This window comes from Oncorhynchus nerka, linkage group LG17 (genome assembly GCF_034236695.1).
Source record: "Oncorhynchus nerka isolate Pitt River linkage group LG17, Oner_Uvic_2.0, whole genome shotgun sequence".
In the NCBI taxonomy this organism is placed as follows: Eukaryota; Metazoa; Chordata; class Actinopteri; order Salmoniformes; family Salmonidae; genus Oncorhynchus; species Oncorhynchus nerka.
In genome coordinates this window covers 10,657,560-10,679,787 of record NC_088412.1, presented here as the reverse complement: position 1 = coordinate 10,679,787, position 22,228 = coordinate 10,657,560, and the positions used below count along the sequence as shown (strand labels likewise).

Below are 22,228 nucleotides of genomic sequence, written 5' to 3'. Positions count from 1 at the left end.
CTGTCTACTGAATCAGGCTCTACTATGCTACTCTACTATCTACTGAATAAGGCTCTACTATGCTACTCTACTGAATCAGGCTCTACTATGTTCCTCTACTGTACTGAATCAGGCTCTACTATGCTACTCTACTGAATCAGGCTCTACTACGTTCCTTTACTGTCTACTGAATCAGGCTCTACTATCTACTGAATCAGGCTCTACTATGTTCCTCTACTGTCTACTGAATCAGGCTCTACTATGTTCATCTACTGTCTTCTGAATCAGGCTCTACTATCTACTGAATCAGGCTCTACTATGTTCCTCTACTGTCTACTGAATCAGGCTCTACTATGCTACTCTACTGAATCAGGCTCTACTATGTTCCTCTACTGTCTACTGAATCAGGCTTTACTATGTTCCTCTACTGTCTACTGAATCAGGCTTTACTATGTTCCTCTACTGTCTACTGAATCAGGCTCTACTATGCTACTCTACTGAATCAGGCTCTACTATGTTTGTCTACTGAATCAGGCTCTACTATGTTCCTCTACTGTCTACTGAATCAGGCTCTACTATGTTCCTCTACTGTCTACTGAATCAGGCTCTACTATGTTCCTCTACTGTACTGAATCAGGCTCTACTATGCTACTCTACTGAATCAGGCTCTACTATGTTCCTCTACTGTCTACTGAATCAGGCTCTACTATGTTCCTCTACTGTCTACTGAATCAGGCTCTACTATGCTACTCTACTATCTGCTGAATCAGGCTCTACTATGTTCCTCTACTGTACTGAATCAGGCTCTACTATGTTCCTCTACTGTACTGAATCAGGCTCTACTATGTTCCTTTACTGTACTGAATCAGGCTCTACTATGTTCCTCTACTGTACTGAATCAGGCTCTACTATGTTCCTCTACTGTACTGAATCAGGCTCTACTATGTTCCTCTACTGTACTGAATCAGGCTCTACTATGTTCCTCTACTGTCTACTGAATCAGGCTCTACTATGTTCCTCTACTGTCTACTGAATCAGGCTCTACTATGCTACTCTACTATCTGCTGAATCAGGCTCTACTAGGCTACTTTACTGTCTAAAACAACATCTGTACACATGGCACAATGAATATTAGCTCACAACTCCAGCGTTCCTTTCACAAGGGTCTTTCATAAGTCTTATCCAATCAGTGCTGAACTACTGGTTGGGTGATGTGCCCGCCCACTAGGCTCGCTCAAAGGTTGTTGCAGGGCATTGGTTGCCATATTCTTTCTGTATTGAATGACGTTTGTAAATGGTATTTCCAGCTGCTTGCCAGTAACAGACGATTATCAGCTGTTTATTTTAATTTGAGCCATATGTACATAATTCTTGATCATATCAGATTTTTTTCTTCTTTTTTTTGTTCATGTGAAATATCAGTTAAATGTTCAATAAACTCAATCTGGCAACCCGCAGGGGGAGGAATTATGGAGAACATGTACACCGCCCACTGCACTAGGGCTGCTTGTTATGCGAGGTCGGGATTTCGGATTGAACTTTGCCACCCATTTGTTACTTTATAACGTTCCGTTTTTTGGAGGTAGTTCTACAACCTTCTAATTCTCAGCGGCACGTGCGTCTGTAACCCGCAGCTACAAAATGTACATTTGGTTTACAATCATAGCCGGATTGGCTGTTTTGCCCTTTCTTCTGAAAACGTTATTCGATCCATACTTTGGCCAAGACTGTTCATATATCTTCAGAGCAATCAAACTTGGAATCAGGCTGCAAAAATACAAAAAGAAAAATCCTTTCTATAGCATTTTGGACTGCTTTTTGGACACGGTGAAGAAACAACCGAATAAAACGTTTATGCATTTTGAGGGGACATCCCATTCTTACATCGAGGTGGATAAGCAGAGTAACAAGGTTGCCAGAGCCTTGAAGACTCACGCTAATCTAAAAGAGGGGGACACGGTAGCTCTCTTTATGGGGAACGAACCCTCTTACGCGTGGATTTGGCTGGGCCTGGCCAAACTGGGCTGTGCAACCGCTCTGCTAAACTTCAACATACGGTCAAAATCTCTGCTACACTGTTTCTCATGCTGTGGGGCCAAAGTGATCATCGCGGCGGCAGGTAAGGATTCCACTATGTTCAACAGTTTCAATGTGGGACTTTTATTTTGAAGGCGACCCTACTATATTCCACTGTTTGCTCACGCTAATGCTGTTCACGACACACGCGTAGGTAAAGGATAGGGTCGGTTTGTCACTAGTAACCACGGCCACAAAGCCATAATTATGGCTAAACTCCGCATATTCCTACAAGTTATATTATTAAACATATGATTTGAAACCTAACCACACTGTTAACCTTATGACTAACCTTCTATTAAGACCAAAAAAACATATAGCTAATTGTGACTATGGCTGAGGTAACTAGTGAAACCCTTAAGGTTGGGGTGCATGTGTTTCTAGACTACTAGGCACTAGTCTAGGGGTAGGCCTACCGTATATATTTCAAAAACCCTAAACGGCAATCATTATACTAGTGTGTTCCATTAGTAAGACCGACTCTCACTGTAAACTACTTGACATCAGAAATGTGTTCGCCATAGTGGTGCCCGGGTCAGCCGCTCGCAGTAGCGGTAGCTAATAACCCATCCACAACCGCCTGACTAAATGAGATAAAGTGAACATCTGAGGCCTTTAATAACCACTAATATAGAAAATGTGCTTTAGGTGAGCGATTTGTTTTTGCAAGGGGTGCATGATTTTTTTTCTGTCCGACTATATATGTTTCTGTTTGTAATTTCCGACATTTGTTTAGGCTATTTGTTAGTCAACTTCTATTCTGTCATTGTACAGTATGTTGCCATAGAAGATTAAATAAACCCTTGCTCACCAGATTAATAGAAGGAAAGCTGCAATCTAATTGACATCGGTAAAATTTCCTGTCAACTTTCGCGGAGTTTCGGGACTGGGGAGATTTTTCGAAGTGACATACATTTGACCGGTTGTAAGGAAATATAAAGCTTTGAAAAAACGACCCAACATGTTTCTGACACATTTTCAGTTCGGCTTGGATTTATATTTTATGTGGCTTAAAATACTGCTTTTTAAGATAGCACCTCTACTACAGACAGTATCTGAGCGTTTATATTCTCCAGATACTGAAATAAATCAGATTTCCCCACTCCTGTTCCCGAGTAAACATTTATTACATTTGATGTATAATTTACTGCAAGAAATGTTTAATTCTGCAGGAGTTCATATTAAGGCTATGTGAGAGGTTACAGACATTCAGTAAGTGTCCAGATGTCAGTTTCCATTTAACCCATCTGAAAAGTAGGCTACAGTTCACTTGAACAAACCCATCTCGTGACTGTCGAATTTGTATAGTGCCTCACAATCATCACACATACCATAGCAGGTACTGCTATCTTCTTCGTGTACCTGTTAACCAAATCAACTCTCCATTTCTCAGCATTTCCCTTATTGAATTAAACTCCGATATCGTATTTTTTGCCTCCCACATATTGAAGTAAACTTTTCTGCCCGTTCTCAAAGACAATTGGCGTGTAGACTATTTGCCCGATTTACAGTTAGGGAGTGGTCAAAATGTACACATTTTTTTACCCAGAGGGAAATGGGGGAGGGTCATCATTTTTCAATTTCAGTTAGTTGGGAGGGTTTAGTATTTTAACACTTCGAGCAGGGGGAGGATCATGTACTTTGTAATTGATTAACACACTTATTAGCACAATGGTAAATCTTTAAACGCTGGCTATAGGTTTGGGGGCGTGTCTAATGCTTTTTTAGCTTTTCACTGGGGCTCCCGAGTGGCGCAGTGGTCTAAAGGCACTGCATCTCAGTGCAAGAGGCGTCACTACAGCCCCTGGTTTGATTCTAGGCTGTATCACATCCGAACGTTTTTGGGAGTCCCATAGGGCGGCGCACAATTGGCCCAGCGTCGCCCGGTTTTGGCCGGGGTAGGCGTCATTGTAAATAAGAATTTGTTCTTAACTGACTTGCCTCGTTAAAAACATTTATTTGTATTTTTATCCGGAGCAGTGCTGTCTGTGGCGTGAATGGGCTGGGTTGTGCGTGTGTCGAGGCTTGGTCCCTCACTGGCCAATCAGAACGTGCTCCATGACTAAATATGTGGTTGTTTCAAGTTGTGTATGGTCTTTAATGTATTACCTTTGGAATCAACTCCAATGTTTGTCCGTCATAGTTTGTTAAACGGCTTACAGAAACGAAATGACTAAATGTAGACCCATCCCATCTTTGCTAAATATGTTAACATGAATCCGTTTGCAGTCAACATTATTCCAAGTAATTGAATTGGATTTCATTTGGAAATATGTACATAGAAATAGCACGGATATAATTGACCGTGTTATGAAGCGGTAGAGGGGGAGATGGACAGCGCATGGGTGCTGAAAGTTGGCTAATTCTAGGAGTCCTAAAGATGAAAAGTCTTAATTTGACTTTAAGCTACGAACAACAAGAGTTGTTTTGTGTTGGAACCAATTTCTTCATATTCAAGGAATAAGACCGAGGCCTATTTGTTTGACAGACAAAATTATAGTCTCTATCCATAGATGTTTCAGCCAATTCCTTCAGTCACCATGTACTCCTTTAAATATCCCGGTGTCAGTGAGTGAAGGGCTTGGTATGTTAAGTTATAACCAGGACTAGAAACCAGCTGTAAAATGGAAAGACGTGACTCCGATATCTTAGGTTTGTGTCTATGATAAGGGCTGCGCTACAACCTATAGCGGAGGATAAGGGCTGCGCTACAACCTATAGCGGAGGATAAGGGCTGCGCTACAACCTATAGCGGGGGATAAGGGCTGCGCTACAACCTATAGCGGAGGATAAGGGCTGCGCTTACAACCCATAGCGGAGGATGATAAGGGCTGCGCTACAACCCATAGCGGAGGATGATAAGGGCTGCGCTACAACCTATAGCGGAGGATGATAAGGGCTGCGCTACAACCTATAGCGGAGGATGATAAGGGCTGCGCTACAACCCATAGCGGAGGACACAAAGCGTGTACTGCGTGGGAAGTAATGTGTCATTCTGTCATTATCAATTCATGTTAAACATTTCAACAGGCTATTAAACAGCATACTAACTCTAAATCAGTCAGAAGCAAGCCGGGTAGCCTAGGAAGGAACGAATACACATTATTTGGGTTATATTGTTGATGTTATTAGTATATTATCGTTATTGTTATTATCATTGTTATTACGTTATTATTATTGGTATTATTATCATCATTGTTATTATTGTTATCATTATTATTATCATTTATTATTATTATTATTGGTATTATTATCATCATTGTTATTATTGTTATCATTATTATTATCATTTATTATTATTATTATTGGTATATTATTATCATTATTATTATTATTATCATTTATTATTATTATCATTATTATCATTGGTATTATTATCATTATTATTATTATCATTATTATCATTGGTATTATTATCATGTATTATTATTATCATTATTATCATTGGTATTATTATCATTTATTATTATTATCATTATTATCATTGGTATTATTATCATTTATTATTATTATTATTATTGGTATTATTATTATTATCATCATTATTATTATTATCATTATTATTATTATCATTATTATTATTATTATTATTATTATTATCATTATTATTATTATTATCATTTATCATTATTATCATTGGTATTATTATCATCATTGTTATTATTGTTATCATTATTTATTATTGGTATTATTATTATTATCATTGTTATTATTATTATTATTATTATTATCATTTATTATTATTATCATTGGTATTATTATCATCATTGTTATTATTGTTATCATTATTTATTATTGGTATTATTATTATTATCATTGTTATTATTATTATTATTATTATTATCATTTATCATTATTTATTATTGGTATTATTATTATTATCATTGTTATTATTATTATTATTATTATTATTATCATTTATTATCATTATTATCATTATTATTATTATTATTATTATTATTATTATTATTATCATTTATTATTATTATTATTGTTTTAAGAAAGACATTGTGAAGTATTTGAGACACGCTACAGTCTGGCAGGAGCGCTCAGGATGTCAACAGCTCTTCAACAACATGCCTATACATGTCAAATTTAGGCTGTATAATATAATATAATATAAAATGTTCAAAATAATGACTTAAAATGACATAATAATGAATTCATTTTTAGAAACACATGTTTGGCCAGTCTATTAGGAATGTATTCTATTGGAATGTTTAATGCTGTATTTTACAAGCAATGTATTCTATTAGCAATGAATTCTACTAGGAATGTAACATAAGCCCTCATTTGGCACGTTGCTCAAGGTTGATCTTCTGAGGGGCTGACAGCAAGACATGTTCTGGTATGTAGTGTAGAAACCCCAGGCATTTCTCAATGGAGGACCTGAACATAATTGCTAATAATTTGTAGACTGCAAGAAGCCCAAATATATATTTGACTAAAACATTATTTCAAACCTTGCTTACATCTGTATACAATCATATTTATCTCTCTATTATCAAAGGAAATATATTGCAACAGATTTCCATAAAATAAAATCACTTGAAGCTGATTTGCTGGTATTTTATGTCCAAAAAAAAAACCCATCTCAGAAAACTTGGGGGGCCAAATAAAATCACCTCCAGGGCACCAGGTGGGGAACCTGGTCTAAGGAGTTGAGAGTAACATCACCTGCCTGCCTGTCTCTCTCTACATGTGTCTCTCCCTGTCTGTCTGTCTCTCCCTGTCTGTCTCTACATGTGTGTCTCTCTCTCTACGTGTGTCTCCCTCTGTCTGTCTCTCCCTGTCTGTCTCTCTCTACATGTGTGTCTCCCTCTGTCTCTCCCTGTCTGTCTCTCTCCCTCTCTCCTTCCCTGTATCCTACAGAGCTGAAAGAGGCAGTGGAGGAGGTTCTCCCTACACTAAAACAGCAGGGTATCTCTGTGTACCTCTTGTCAGAGGAGTGCAGTGTAGAAGGCATCAACCCCCTCTCAGAACATATCACCCAGGCCTCAGACACTCCCCTGTCAGCTGACCTCAGGGCCAACATCACCAGCAAGAGCCCTGCGATCTACATCTACACCTCAGGGACCACTGGTAAGAACCATGGTCCTCCTTTACACCTCAGTCCTCCACTACACATCAGGAACCACTGGTAAGAACCCCAGTCCTCCTCTACACCTCAGGAACCACTGGTAAGAACCATGGTCCTCCTTTACACCTCAGTCCTCCACTACACCTCAGGAACCACTGGTAAGAACCTCAGTCCTCCTCTACACCTCAGGAACCACTGGTAAGAACCCCAGTCCTCCTCTACACCTCAGGAACCACTGGTAAGAACCATGGTCCTCCTTTACACCTCAGTCCTCCACTACACCTCAGGAACCACTGGTAAGAACCTCAGTCCTCCTCTACACCTCAGGAACCACTGGTAAGAACCCCAGTCCTCCTCTACACCTCAGGAACCACTGGTAAGAACCATGGTCCTCCTTTACACCTCAGTCCTCCACTACACCTCAGGAACCACTGGTAAGAACCTCAGTCCTCCTCTACACCTCAGCAACCACTGGTAAGAACCTCAGTCCTCCTCTACACCTCAGTCCTCCTCAACACCTCAGGAACCACTGGTAAGAACGTCAGTCCTCCTCTACACCTCAGGAACCACTGGTAAGAACCTTGGTCCTCCTCTACACCTCAGGACCCACTGGTAAGAACCTCAGTCCTCCACTACACCTCAGGGACCACTGGTAAGAACCCCAGTCCTCCTCTACACCTCATGAACCACTGGTAAGAACCTCAGTCCTCCTCTACACCTCAGGAACCACTGGTGAGAACCTTGGTCCTCCTCTACACCTCAGGACCCACTGGTAAGAACCTCGGTCCTCTTCTACACCTCAGTCCTCCTCTACACCTCAGGGACCACTGGTAAGAACCTTGGTCCTCCTCTACACCTCAGGACCCACTGGTAAGAACCTCAGTCCTCCACTACACCTCAGGGACCACTGGTAAGAACCCCAGTCATCCTCTACACCTCAGGAACCACTGGTAAGAACCTCAGTCCTCCTCTACACCTCAGTCCTCCTCTACACCTCAGGGACCACTGGTAAGAACCTTGGTCCTCCTCTACACCTCAGGACCCACTGGTAAGAACCTCAGTCCTCCTCTACACCTCAGGACCCACTGGTAAGAACCTTGGTCCTCCTCTACACCTCAGGACCCACTGGTAAGAACCTCAGTCCTCCTCTACACCTCAGGACCCACTGGTAAGAACCTTGGTCCTCCTCTACTTCTCAGTCCTCTTCTACACCTCAAGAACCACTGCTACCACTCCTTCCAGCCCTGGGACTAGGGCAGGAAGGAGCTGGGGATGGTTTCTGGAAAGGGCTCCTAGTCCCCTAATGGATGAATTTGGATGTAGGCACTTCATGTAAATCTGAAATAAATTTTGTTGTTGTTGTTGCTTATACCTATTGAATTGTTTCCTGGGGGTAAGATTTGTTAGGAATACGTCATTCAATGCACTGTCTATTGTCTATAGATAACCCACTGTCCTATCTGACTGTAGGTTATAGGTTACCTATTGTCTATAGATAGGACAGTGGGTTATCTGACTGTAGGTCTACCTATTGTCTATAGATAGGACAGTGGGTTATCTGACTGTAGGTCTACCTATTGTCTATATATAACCCACTGTCCTATCTGACTGTAGGTCTACCTATTGTCTATAGATAGGACAGTGGGTTATCTGACTGTAGGTCTACCTATTGTCTATAGATAACCCACTGTCCTATCTGACTGTAGGTCTACCTAAAGCGGCTCTGGTGACCCAGGAGAGGGTGTGGACTGCGTCTTTTATCCAAGCCGTCTCAGGAGTGACGTCCGAGGATGTGTTCTATATCAACCTGCCTCTGTATCACAGCGCAGGCTTCCTCATTGGACTCGCTGGGGCCATCGAGAGGGGTAACGTTACGACTCATATTTTGAAATGCTAGGAATGAGTTGTCAGATTGTTTATTTAACGTGTCAATGTGTTTGTATCTGCCCCCTATTCAAATAAACCATACAGAATTGAGTCATACTCTACATATCAGAGCAGAGTGTATTGCATGATGAACGAAGCCAATCAGAGCAGAGTGTATTGCATGATGAACGAAGCCAATCAGAGCAGAGTGTATTGCATGATGAACGAAGCCAATCAGAGCAGAGTGTATCGCATGATGAACGAAGCCAATCAGAGCAGAGTGTATCACATGATGAACGAAGCCAATCAGAGCAGAGTGTATCGCATGATGAACGAAGCCAATCAGAGCAGAGTGTATCGCATGATGAACGAAACCAATCAGAGCAGAGTGTATCACATGATGAACGAAGCCAATCAGAGCAGAGTGTATCACATGATGAACGAAGCCATTAGACACATTAGTAGTTTTCACACTCATACATTCCACATAGGAGTTCGACATGTTTCGTGTTGCACAGTGAAAAGATGACTTTGGTCTACTTTTAAAACATGTCCTAAATAAGATGGTGTAAGTTAATCAGGATATATGATTAAATACCCAATCTGTTACATCATCTGTCTCTTTTATACCAGGCATAACAGTTGTTCTGAGAAGAAAGTTTTCAGCATCTCAGTTCTGGGAGGACTGTAGGAAACATCATGTAACAGTGATGCAGTACATCGGAGAGACCATGAGATACCTCTGCAACACACCCATGGTAAAGGACACCTCGTCTAGGACACCGATCCTTGTGTGGCTCAGTTGGTAGAGTATGGCGCTTGCAATGTCAGGGTTGTGGGTTCGATTTCCCACTGGGGACCAGTACGAAAATGTTTCCCAACGTGAGAATGAGACAGGGGTGAATTTGGGAGCAGCATCATGTTGCAACTGCTTTCTGTACAGGGCCGTAGTTTATTCACTAAATTAGATTTTCTTGTTGACCGACCCTGGATTTACTCTACCGGTCAAAGGTTTTAGAACACCTACTCATTCAAGGGTTTTTCTACTATTTTCTACATTGTAGAATGATAGTGAAGACATTGAAACTATGAAATAACATAACATATGGAATCATGTAGTAACCAAAAAAGTGTTAAACAAATCAAAATATATTTTATATTTGAGATTCTTCAGAGTAGCCACCCTTCAACCAGCTTCAAGAGGAAGTCACCTGGAATGCATTTCAAGTAACAGGTGTGCCTTCTCAAAAGTTAATTTGTGGAATTTCTTTCCTTAATGCATTTGAGCCAATCAGTTGTGTTGTGACAAGGTATACAGAAGATAGCCCTATTTGGCAAAAGACCAAGTCCATATTATGGCAAGAACAGCTCAATTAAGCAAAGAGAAACGACAGTCCATCATTACTTTAAGACATGAAGATCAGTCAATATGGAACATTTCATGAACTTTGAAAGTTTCTTCAAGTGCAGTCGCAAAAACCATCAAGCGCTATGATGAAACTGGCTCTCATGAGGACCGCCACAAGAAAGGAAGACCCAGAGTTACCTCTGCTGCAGAGGATAAGTTCATTAATGTTACCCGCCTCAGAAATTGCAGCCCAAATAACTGCTTCACAGAGTTCAAGTAACAGACACATCTCAACATCAACTGTTCAGAGGAGACTGCGCGAATCAGGCCTTCATGGTCAAATTGCTGCAAAGAATCCACTACTAAAGGACACCAATAAGAAGAAGAGACTTGCTTGGGCCAAGAAACACGAGCAATGGACATTAGACTGGTCCTTTGGTCTGGAGTCCAAATTTGAAATGTTTGGTTCCAATTTTTGGTTCCATCCGTGTGGATGGACGGATGATCTCCGCATGTGTGGTTCCCACCGTAAAGCATGGAGGAGGAGGTGTGATGGTGTGGGGGTGCTTTGCTGATGACACTGTCTGTGATATATTTAGAATTCAAGGCATACTTGGATGCATACCAGCATGGCTACCACAGCATTCTGCAGCGATACGCCATCCCATCTGGTTTGGGCTTAGTGGGACTATCATTTGTTTTTCAACAGGACAATGACACAACACACTTCCAGGCTGTGTGAGGGCTATTTTACCAAGAAGGAGAGTGATGGAGTGCTGCATCAGAGGACTTGGCCTCCACAATCCCCCGAACTCAACCCATTTGAGATGGTTTGGGATGAGTTGGACAGCAGAGTGAAGGAAAAGCAGCCAACAAGTGCTCAGCATATATGGGAACTCCGTCAAGACTGTTGGAAAAGCATTCCAGCTGAAGCTGGTTGAGAGAATGCCAAGCGTGTACAAAGCTGTCATGAAGGCAAAGGGTGGCTATTTGAAGAATCTAAAATATATTTATTTGTTTAACACTTTTTTTGGTTACTTCATGGTTTTGATGTCTTCGCTATTATTCTACAATGTAGAAAATAGTAAAAGAAAGAAAAACCCTTGAATGAGGAGGTGTTTCTAAAACTTTAGACCGGTAGAGTACCTGCCAACTTTGGACACTCTGTGTGTGTGTTTATAATACGATGTCTATCAAAGCTACTACTGTAGGGCTCCCGAGTGGCACAGCTGTCTAAAGCACTGCATCTCATTAGTTCGATTCCAGGCTGTATCACAACCGGCCGTGATGGAGGCCCACAGGGCGGTGGACAATTGGCCCAGCGTCGTCCGAGTTAGGGTTTGGCCGGAGTAGGCCGTCATTGTACAAAATAATTTGTTCTTAACTGACTTGCCTCGTGAAATAAAGGTTACATTTAATCAAAAATAAGAGTGTCTGCTAAATTACACGTGTTTAGTATATGTAGTAAGTCTGGCATAATAGTGTACGACTATAGGTTTTATTTTAAAGTTACAGTTATTGCCTTAGGTCTGTTAAAAAAAAACTCAGATGACCTAGCAAAGTTGCATTTAACTGCTTTTAATTGGAGAAAATATATTGTAAACACTTCACCACCCTGTAATTGTTATTTTCTGACCTCCGACTGTGTGAAATGATATCCTACTCAATAGACACATCCATCTCCGTCCCGTTTCTATTTTCAGAAAGACAACGAGAAGGACCATAAAGTGCGTATTGCCATCGGCAACGGCGTCCGTACAGACATCTGGAGAGAGTTTCTGAATCGTTTTGGAGACGTAGCTGTCAGGGAACTGTACGCTGCCACCGAGGGCAACATCGGCTTCATCAACTACACCAACAAGATCGGAGTGGTTGGACGAGTCAACTTTCTCCACAGGGTAGGTAGTGATCTGACCTCAACACAATGAAACCAGGATAACCACACGTGGATCACATATGGATTCAAATCACTACCTGATGTGTAAATGATGTGCCGCCCCAACAGATTTTTGTTTTATATATATATATTTTTGGGGTAATTGTGTTTCACTTTCAGAGACTGTTCCCCTATACTTTGATCAAATTTGACATTGAGAAGGAGGAACCTGTTAGGAACTCCAAGGGTCTGTGTATCCAAGCAATGAAAGGTACCATTTAAAAAAATCAATTCTGTTGACTTTTACCCCACTGACATAAAATCTGTGAACTGTCTAGCTTTGGACACTCTGTTTGTAATCTGATGTCTATCAAAGTTACTTTAGTTTAAGGCAGACTGGGACATGGATTGGGTCCAAGTCATTCAAGGGTTTTTCTACTATTTTCTACATTGTAGAAATGTGAACTGTCTAGCTTTGGACACCGTGTGACATGGATTGGGTCCTGTTTTATATTGTTGACAGAACAACATTGGGTAAAGTATGACCCAATGTCGTCTTTGCAATCACATACGGCTCCAGGTTCTTATCAGTCAATAGGACTGCTTTATGGTCAGTTCTTAGATAACAATGCATATGTTTACATTTACGGGGGGGGGTCGGGTCGGGGGTCTGATCCCAGATCAGTGCTCCTTAGTCGCTTGATACATAGTTCTGAAAATAAATATTGGGAGCATCAGCATCATTATCCTCATCTTCCTTTCTTTATTTTTTAGGTGAGGCTGGACTTTTGGTTGGAAGGATAACTAAGAGATCTCCCTTTGTTGGTTACGCTGGTAACGACCAGCAGACGGAGAAGAAGAGACTGAGAGACGTTTTACAGAAAGGTGACCTGTACTTCAACACTGGAGACCTGTTGAGGATCGATGAACAAAACTTTGTTCAGTTTCAGGATCGGGTTGGTGACACGTTCAGGTAGGCAATACGGTTGACAAAATTCCCAGGTTTTCCAGAAATGCCAGTTGGAAAATCAGAAGGAAATAATCTGGAAAACCTGGGAATTCCGGTAAAGGTATCAGAATTTTCCAACCCTCCACAGTATGTCACTCAGGGTTTGAATTACACATCTCTTGGGGCTGCCAAACATCTCTTGGGGCTGACCAACATGGAAATGTGTTTTGTTATTTCAGGTGGAAAGGCGAGAATGTTGCTACAACTGAAGTGGCTGATATCCTCACAATGGTGGACTGCATCGAGGAGGCTAATGTATATGGTGTGAAAGTTGAAGGTAAATATGAATCTATATGGTCAGATTTAGATTGTTAACAGCTACTAAGTTATAGGTTATTACTTACATTATTATGGGTTATTACTTACATTATTATAGGTTATTACTTACATTATTATGGGTTATTACTTACATTATTATAGGTTATTACTTACATTATTATAGGTTATTACTTACATTATTATAGGTTATTACTTACATTATTATAGGTTATTACTTACATTATTATAGGTTATTACTTACAACATTTATTATAGGTTATTACTTACACCATTTATAGGTTATTACTTACACCATTTATAGGTTATTACTTACACCATTTATAGGTTATTACTTACACCATTTATTAAGGGTTATTACTTACACCATTTATAGGTTATTACTTACACCATGTATTATAGGTTATTACCTACATGATAGGTTATTACAATATTTATTGTGGGTTATTACTTACATTATGTATTATGGGTTATTACCTACAACATGTATTATTACATACAACATTTATAGGTCATTACTTACAATATGTGTAATGGGTTATTACTTACATGTACTATAGGGTATTAGTTACAACATGTACTATAGGGTATTAGTTACAACATGTACTATAGGGTATTAGTTACAACATGTACTATAGGGTATTAGTTACAACATGTACTATATGGTATTAGTTACAACATGTACTATAGGGTATTAGTTACAACATGTACTATAGGGTATTAGTTACAACATGTACTATAGGGTATTAGTTACAACATGTACTATAGGGTATTAGTTATAACATGTACTATAGGGTATTAGTTACAACATGTACTATAGGGTATTAGTTACAACATGTACTATAGGTTATTAGTTACAACGTACTATAGGTTATTACTTACAACATGTACTATAGGTTATTAGTTATAACATGTACTATAGGGTATTAGTTACAACATGTACTATAGGTTATTACTTACAACATGTACTATAGGTTATTAGTTACAACATGTACTATAGGGTATTAGTTACAACATGTACTATATGTTATTAGTTACAACATGTACTATAGGTTATTAGTTACAACATGTACTATAGGTTATTACTTACAACATGTACTATATGTTATTAGTTACAACATGTACTATATGTTATTACTTACAACATGTACTATAGGTTATTACTTACAACATGTACTATAGGTTATTACTTACAACATGTACTATATGTTATTACTTACAACATGTACTATATGGTATTAGTTACAACATGTACTATAGGGTATTAGTTACAACATGTACTATAGGTTATTAGTTACAACATGTACTATATGTTATTACTTACAACATGTACTATAGGTTATTACTTACAACATGTACTATAGGTTATTACTTACAACATGTACTATATGTTATTACTTACAACATGTACTATATGGTATTAGTTACAACATGTACTATAGGTTATTAGTTACAACATGTACTATAGGTTATTACTTACAACATGTACTATATGTTATTAGTTACAACATGTACTATATGTTATTACTTACAACATGTACTATAGGTTATTACTTACAACATGTACTATAGGTTATTACTTACAACATGTACTATATGGTATTAGTTACAACATGTACTATAGGGTATTAGTTACAACATGTACTATAGGGTATTAGTTACAACATGTACTATAGGGTATTAGTTACAACATGTACTATAGGTTATTACTTACAACATGTACTATATGTTATTAGTTATATTATAGGTTGTTACTTACAACATGTATTATAGGTTATTTAAAAATTGTGTTTCCTGGCAAACAAATATACAGTCGTTTTGAATTATAATGGTTTTAGTTTATTGGGTTTATTGTATTTGCTGCTCATCCGTACACTCGTACAACAGGCTGCTCATCCGTAGACTCGTACAACAGGCTGCTCATCCGTACACTCGTACAACAGGCTGCTCATCCGTAGACTCGTACAACAGGCTGCTCATCCGTACACTTGTACAATAGACTACGCGTACAATAGACTACACGTACAATAGACTACTCATCCATACACGTGCAAGATACTACACATCCATACACGTACAATAGACTACACGTACAATAGACTACACGTACAATAGACTATTCATCCATACACGTGCAAGATACTACACATCCATACACGTACAATAGACTACACGTACAATAGACTACACGTACAATAGACTACACGTACAATAGACTACATGTTCAATAGACTACTCATCAATACACATACAATAGACTACACGTACAATATACTACACAAACAATCGACCACTCATTCATACACACAATAGACTACACGTACAACAGACTTCACATCCGTACACATACAATAGACTTGTCATGACTCTGATTATGCGTCCCAAATGCACCTTATTCCCTGTAGAGAGCACTACTTCTGTCAAGGGCCTATAGGGCTATGGGTGCCCTACATTGGGTGGCATTTGGTATGTGGGCTTCCGAGCGGCGCAGCGGTCTAAGGCGCTGCATCTCAGTGCTAGAGGCGTCACTTCAGACCATGGTTCGATCCCGGGGCTGTATCACAACCGGCCGTGATTGGGAGGAACCAGAGGGCGGAGCACAATTGGCCCAGCGTCGTCCGGGTTAGGCCGTCATTGTAAATAAGAATTTGTTCTTATCTGACTTGCCTAGTTAAATAAAGGTAAAAAAAAAATGTAGGCTGAGTATTGTCTTTCTCCAGGTCACGAGGGGAGGATTGGAATGGCTGCTGTAAAGGTAGAAGAAGGGAAAGAGTTTGACGGCGCCAGCACCTTCAGCCAAGTAGCCAGCTACCTCCCTGCTTACGCAAGACCGCGCTTCATTAGAATACAGGTGAGCTTTTCCCAACATCTCTTTTTAATCATGTTAAAAGTCAGCTTTGTTATCATGATTTGAATCAGTGTAACTATCAAGGTATTTTACTATTGAAATGTTCTTTTAACACCTCTGTCGTTCAAGTTGAAAAAATCTGTTGTCTTGAAGTATACTGAGCTCTTTAAATATACTTGTATACTGTTTACAGTGCATTCGGAAAGTATTCAGACCCCTTCACTTATTCCACATTTTGTTACGTTACAGCCTTATTCTAAAATGGATTAAATAAAACATTTTTTTTATCATCAATCAACACACAGTGCCCCATTATGCAAATGTATAAAAAAAAATTAAGAAAAACTTATTTAAGTATTCAGACGGTTGGCTATGAGACTCGAAATTGAGAGAATGTTCTGAGTGTTCTGGAGCAGGTTTTGATCAATAATGTTTTGCAGATTTATTAAACATAAAAAACTGAAATATCCCATTTACATAAGTATTCAGACCCTTTACTCTGTACTTTGTTGAAGCACCTTTGGCAGTGATTACAGCCTGGTGTCTTCTTAGGTATGATCCTACAAGCTTGGCACACCTGTATTTGGGGAGTTTCTCCCATTCTTCTCTGCAGATCCTCTCAAGCTCTGTCAGGTTGGATGACAAACGTCGCTGTATAGCTATTTTCAGGTCTCTCCAGAGATGTTCGATCAGGTTCAAGTCCGGGCTCTGGCTCAGAGACTTGTCCTGAAGCCACTCCTGCGTTGTCTTGGCTGTGTGTATAGGGTCGTTGTCCTGTTGGAAGGTGAAACTTCACCCCAGTCTGAGAACCTGCTCCAGAGCGCTCAGGACTTCTTCAAGGATCTCTGTACTTTGCTCCGTTCATCTTTCCCTTGATCCTGAATAGTCTCCCAGTCCCTGACGCTGAAAAACATCCCCACAGCATGATGCTGCCACTACAATGCTTCACTGTAGGGATAGTGCCAGGTTTCCTCCAGACGTGACGCTTGGCATTCAGGCCAAAGAGTTCAATCTCAGTTTCATCAGACCAGAGAATCTTGTTTCTCATGCTCTGAGAGTCCTTTAGGTACATTTGAAGTCGGAAGTTTACATACACCTTAGACAAATACATTTAAACTCAGTTTTTCACAATTCCTGACATTTAATCCTAGTAAAAATTCCCTGTTTTAGGTCAGTTAGGATCACCACTTTAATTTAGGAATGTGAAATGTCAGAATAATAGTAGAGTGATATATTTCAGCTTTTATTTCTTCCATCACATTCCCAGATGGTCAGAAGTTTACATACACTCAATTAGTATTCGGTAGCATTGCCTTTAAATTGTTTAATTTGGGTCAAATGTTTCAGGTAGCTTTCCACAAGCTTCCCACATTAAATTGGGTGACTTTTGGCCCATTCCTCCTGACAGAGCTGGTGTAACTGAGTCAGGGTTGTAAGGCCACCTTGCTCGCATACTCTTTTTCAGTTCTGCCCACAAATTTTCTATAGGATTGAGGTCAGGGCTTTGTGATCAGGGCTTTGTGATGGCCACTCCAATAACTTGACTTTGTTGTTCTTAAGCCATTTTGCCACAACTTTGGAAGTATGCTTGGGGTCATTGTCCATTTGGAAGACCTATTTGCGACCAAGCTTAAACTTTCTGACTGATGGCTTGAGATGTTGCTTCAATATATCCACATAATTGTTCTCCCTCATGATGCCATCTATTTTGTGAAGTGCACCAGTCCCTCCTGCAGCAAAGCACCCCCACAACATGATGCTGCCACCCCTGTGCTTCACGGTTGGGATGGTGTTCTTCAGCTTGCAAGCTTTCCCCATTTTTCCTCCAAACATAACGATGGTCATTATGGCCAAACAGTTCTATTTTTGTTTCATCAGACCAGAGGACATTTCTCCAAAAAGTACAATCTTTGTCCCCAAGTGCAGTTGGAAACCGTAGTCTTGCTTTTTTTTATGGCGGTTTTGGGGCAGTGGCTTCTTCCTTGATGAGCGGCCTTTCAGGTTATGTCGATTTCTGGACAGCACTTTGAGATATCAGCTGATGCAAGAAGGGCTTTATAAATACATTTGATTTGATTGGATATAGGACTCGTTTTACTGTGGATATAGATACTTTTGTACCCGTTTCCTCCAGCATCTTCACAAGGTCCTTTGCTGTTGTTCTTGGATTGATTTGCACTTTTCACAAAGTACGTTCATATTTAGGAGACAGAACGCTTCTCCTTCCTGATGGTTGCGGTATCCCATGGTGTTTATACTTACGTACTATTGTTTGTACAGATGAACATGGTCCCTTCAGGCGTTTGGAAATTGCTCCCAAGGATGAACCAGACTTGTGGTCTACAATTTATTTTCTGAGGTCTTGGCTGAATTAATTTGATTTTCCCATGATGTCAAGCAAAGAGGCACTGAGTTTGAAGGTTGGCTTTGAAATACATCCACAGGTACACCTTCAATTGACTCAAATGATGTCAATTAGCCTATCAGAAGCTTCTAAAGCCATGACATAATTTTCAGGAATTTTCCAAGCTGTTTAAAGGCACAGTCAACTTAGTGTATGGAAACTTCAGACCCACTGGAATTGTGATACAGTGAAATCTGTCTGTAAACAATTGTTGGAAAAATGACTTGTCATGCACAAAGTATATGTCCTAACCGACTTGCCAAAACTATAGTTTGTTAACAAGAAATATGTGGAATGTTTTAAAAACTAGTTTTAATGACTCCAACTGTACCTTTTGGCAAACTCTAAGCAGGCTTTCATGTGCCTTTCACTGAAGAGTGGCTTCCATCTGGCGACTCCACCATAAAGACCTGATTGGTGGAGTGCTGCAGAGATGGTTGTCCTTCTGGAAGGTTCTCCCATCTCCACAGAGGAACTCTGGGGCTTTGGACACCACCCTGACCAAGGCCCTTCTCCCCCGATTGCTCAGTTTGGCCGGGCGGCCAGCTCTAGGAAAAGTCTTGGTGGTTCCAAACCTCCATTTCCATATCTCATATACATAAATATTCACACTTGAGTCAATAGTTGTTAGAAGCACCTCTGCCAAAGATGCTTCTAACATTCATTGACTCAAGGGTGTGAATATTTGTGTAAAAGAGATATGTATGTGTAATAAGTTTGGAACCATCAATACTTCCTAGAGCTGGCTGCCCGGCCAAACTGAGGAATCTGAGAAAAGGGCATTGGTCAGGGAGGTGACCAGGAACCCGATGGTCACTCTGCCAGAGCTCCAGCTTCCTCTGTGGAGATGGGAGAACCTTCAAACACTCAATATTAGGAACATGTACTTAATGTTTGTACACTCTGTGTGTGTGTTTAAACTCAACAAAAAAAGAAACGTCCTCACACTGTCAACTGCGTTTATTTTCAGCAAACTTGTGTAAACGTATGTATGAACATAACAAGATTCAACAACAGACGTAAACTGAACAAGTTCCACAGACATGGAATAATGTGTCCCTGAACAAAAGGGGGGGGGTCAAAAGTTAGTCAGTATCTGGTGTGGCCACCAGCTGCATTTAGTACTGCAGTGCATCTCCTCCTCATGGACTGCACTAGATTTGCCAGCTCTTGCTGTGAGATGTTACCCCACTCTTCCACAAACCCCTTGAATGAGTAGGTGTTCTAAAACTTTTGACCCGTAGTGTATATATAAACACCAAAGCGCATTCGACATGATTTTTTAGGCACATGCAAGTTCCCAGACATTTCTGGGGGGAATGGCCCTAGCCCTATCCAATAGGTCCCAGACGTGCTCAATGGGATTGAGATCCAGGCACAGACAGAATGAGCAGTATGGCTGGTGGCATTGTCATGCTGGAGGGTCATGTCAGGATGAGCCTGTAGGAAAGGTACCACATGAGGGAGGAGGATGTCTTCCCTGTAACATACAGCGTTGAGATTGCCTGCAATGACAACAAGCTCAGTCCGATGATGCTGTGACACACCGCCCCAGACTATGACTGACCTTCCACCTCCAAATCGATCCCGCTCCAGAGTACAGGCCTCTGTGTAACTCCCATTTCTTCGACGATAAACGTGAATCCGACCATCACCCCTGGTGAGACAAAACCGTCACTCGTCAGTGAAGAGCACTTTTTGCCAGTCCTGTCTGGTCCAGCGATGGTGGGTTGGTGCCCATAGGCGGCGTTGTTGGCCTGCCTTACAACAGGCCTACAAGCCCTCAGTCCAGCCTCTCTCAGCTTATGGAGGGATTGTGAGTTCCTGGTGTAACTCGGGCAGTTGTTGTTGCCATCCTGTACCTGTCCCGCAGGTGTGATGTTCGGATGTACCGATCCTGTGCAGGTGTTACACGTGGTCTGCCACTGCATGATCAGCTGTCTGGCCTGTCTCTCTGCAGCGCTGTCTTAGGCGTCTCACAGTACAGACATTACAATTTATTGCCCTGGCCACATCTGTAGTCCTCATACCTAAGACACGTTCACGCAGATGAGCAGGGACCCTGGGCATCTTTCTTTTGGTGTTTTTCAGTCAGTTGAAAGTTCTCTTTAGTGTCCTAAGTTTTCATAACTGTGACCTTAATTGCCTGTCGTCTGTAAGCTGTTAGTGTCTTAACGACCGTTCCACAGGTGCATGTTCATTAATTGTTTATGGTTCATTGAGCAAGCATGGGAAACAGTGTTTACACCCTTTACAATGATCTGTGAAGTTATTTGGATTTTTACGAATTATCTTTGAAAGACAGGGTCCTGAAAAAGGTCTGTTTCTTTTTTTGCTGAGTTAATATTCTTAAAATAATCTTAAATATATTCTTATGTATAACACTTAAGACCTCCTTCGAGATGACGGGAACATTTAAGATGAAGAAAGTGACGTTGGTGGAAGAGGGCTTCAACCCAGCTGTGGTCCAAGATCCTCTGTTCTTCTTAGATCCAGCTAAGAAAACATACGTACCACTCACCGAAGAGATATACTCCTCCATAAACACCAGAGAAATTAAGTTATAAAATCAAAATGTGATTTTAAAAAATCAAAATAATCATGGTAGCCAATTAATGTACAAAATCTGCATTAATTATTAAATGTCTAATGTTTAGACCTGGTTTCAAATACTATTTGATTATTTCATATACTTTTTCTCTGTGCATTGAGCTTGCCTGGGTTAACGGACCAATAGAATAATCCTAAAACTGCAAACCCCACCCAGCATTTGAAATGATTTCCAATAGTATTTGGAGCAAGGTCTGTTGTTAACAGATGACACGGGGGAATAATATGGTATAATGATTCTGTAGACTAACCCATTGTCTTTGTCTACTAATCTCAGGGAATAGATTTGAATTATATTTTGTAACAAACCTGATCATGTTTAAAATGATGTATTTTTGGTCTTAACCAGACTTTATATTGTTTACAGTTATACAGTATATTGTAGAGGGTACTAGCATCTGAAGGTGCTTGAAAACAACTTGATATTTTGATATAGTATATTGATTGTACTTTTTGAATAGTTAATAAAACTTTATGAACCCAAATCATTTCCTTGTCTTCTTCCTTTATACTAGATTGTGGACGACACTATAAACCGGTTTAATTCTATTAGGTCACTATAAACCAATTTATGATATCAGGGCTCTCTATTCAATCCGTATCGCAGAAGTTCAGTGTTACTGAAATTTAAAGGCAATGTTCCTGTTGTCGTGTCTTTTGGCTATGCCGGATTAAGTGATATGACATGCTATTCTATAAAATAATTTATCCGTAATTAATATTACCTGATTGAGCTAATCATGTAATTGTAATTAACTAGAGAGTCGGGGCATCACAAAATAATATTTGAGCTGTTATCTTCCGAATAAACTCTTAAAGACCTAGTAACATTTTACATCAATAGCAATCAATATTA

At 40.1% G+C, this 22,228-nt stretch overlaps 1 protein-coding gene across 1 annotated transcript; it reads left to right on the top strand.

The window, feature by feature from the left end:
* The first annotated feature begins 1,482 nt into the window (after nucleotides 1-1,482).
* On the top strand, nucleotides 1,483-21,857 carry zgc:101540 (hsFATP2a_ACSVL_like domain-containing protein). The gene is made up of 10 exons (XM_029645749.2): nucleotides 1,483-2,098; nucleotides 6,928-7,137; nucleotides 8,842-9,000; nucleotides 9,635-9,759; nucleotides 12,053-12,247; nucleotides 12,406-12,496; nucleotides 13,000-13,198; nucleotides 13,414-13,511; nucleotides 16,231-16,361; nucleotides 21,153-21,857. The coding sequence occupies exons 1-10, from the start codon at nucleotides 1,621-1,623 to the stop codon at nucleotides 21,327-21,329; spliced, it is 1,863 nt and encodes a 620-aa protein (XP_029501609.1). The 5' UTR covers nucleotides 1,483-1,620; the 3' UTR covers nucleotides 21,330-21,857.
* Nucleotides 21,858-22,228: the final 371 nt, after the last annotated feature.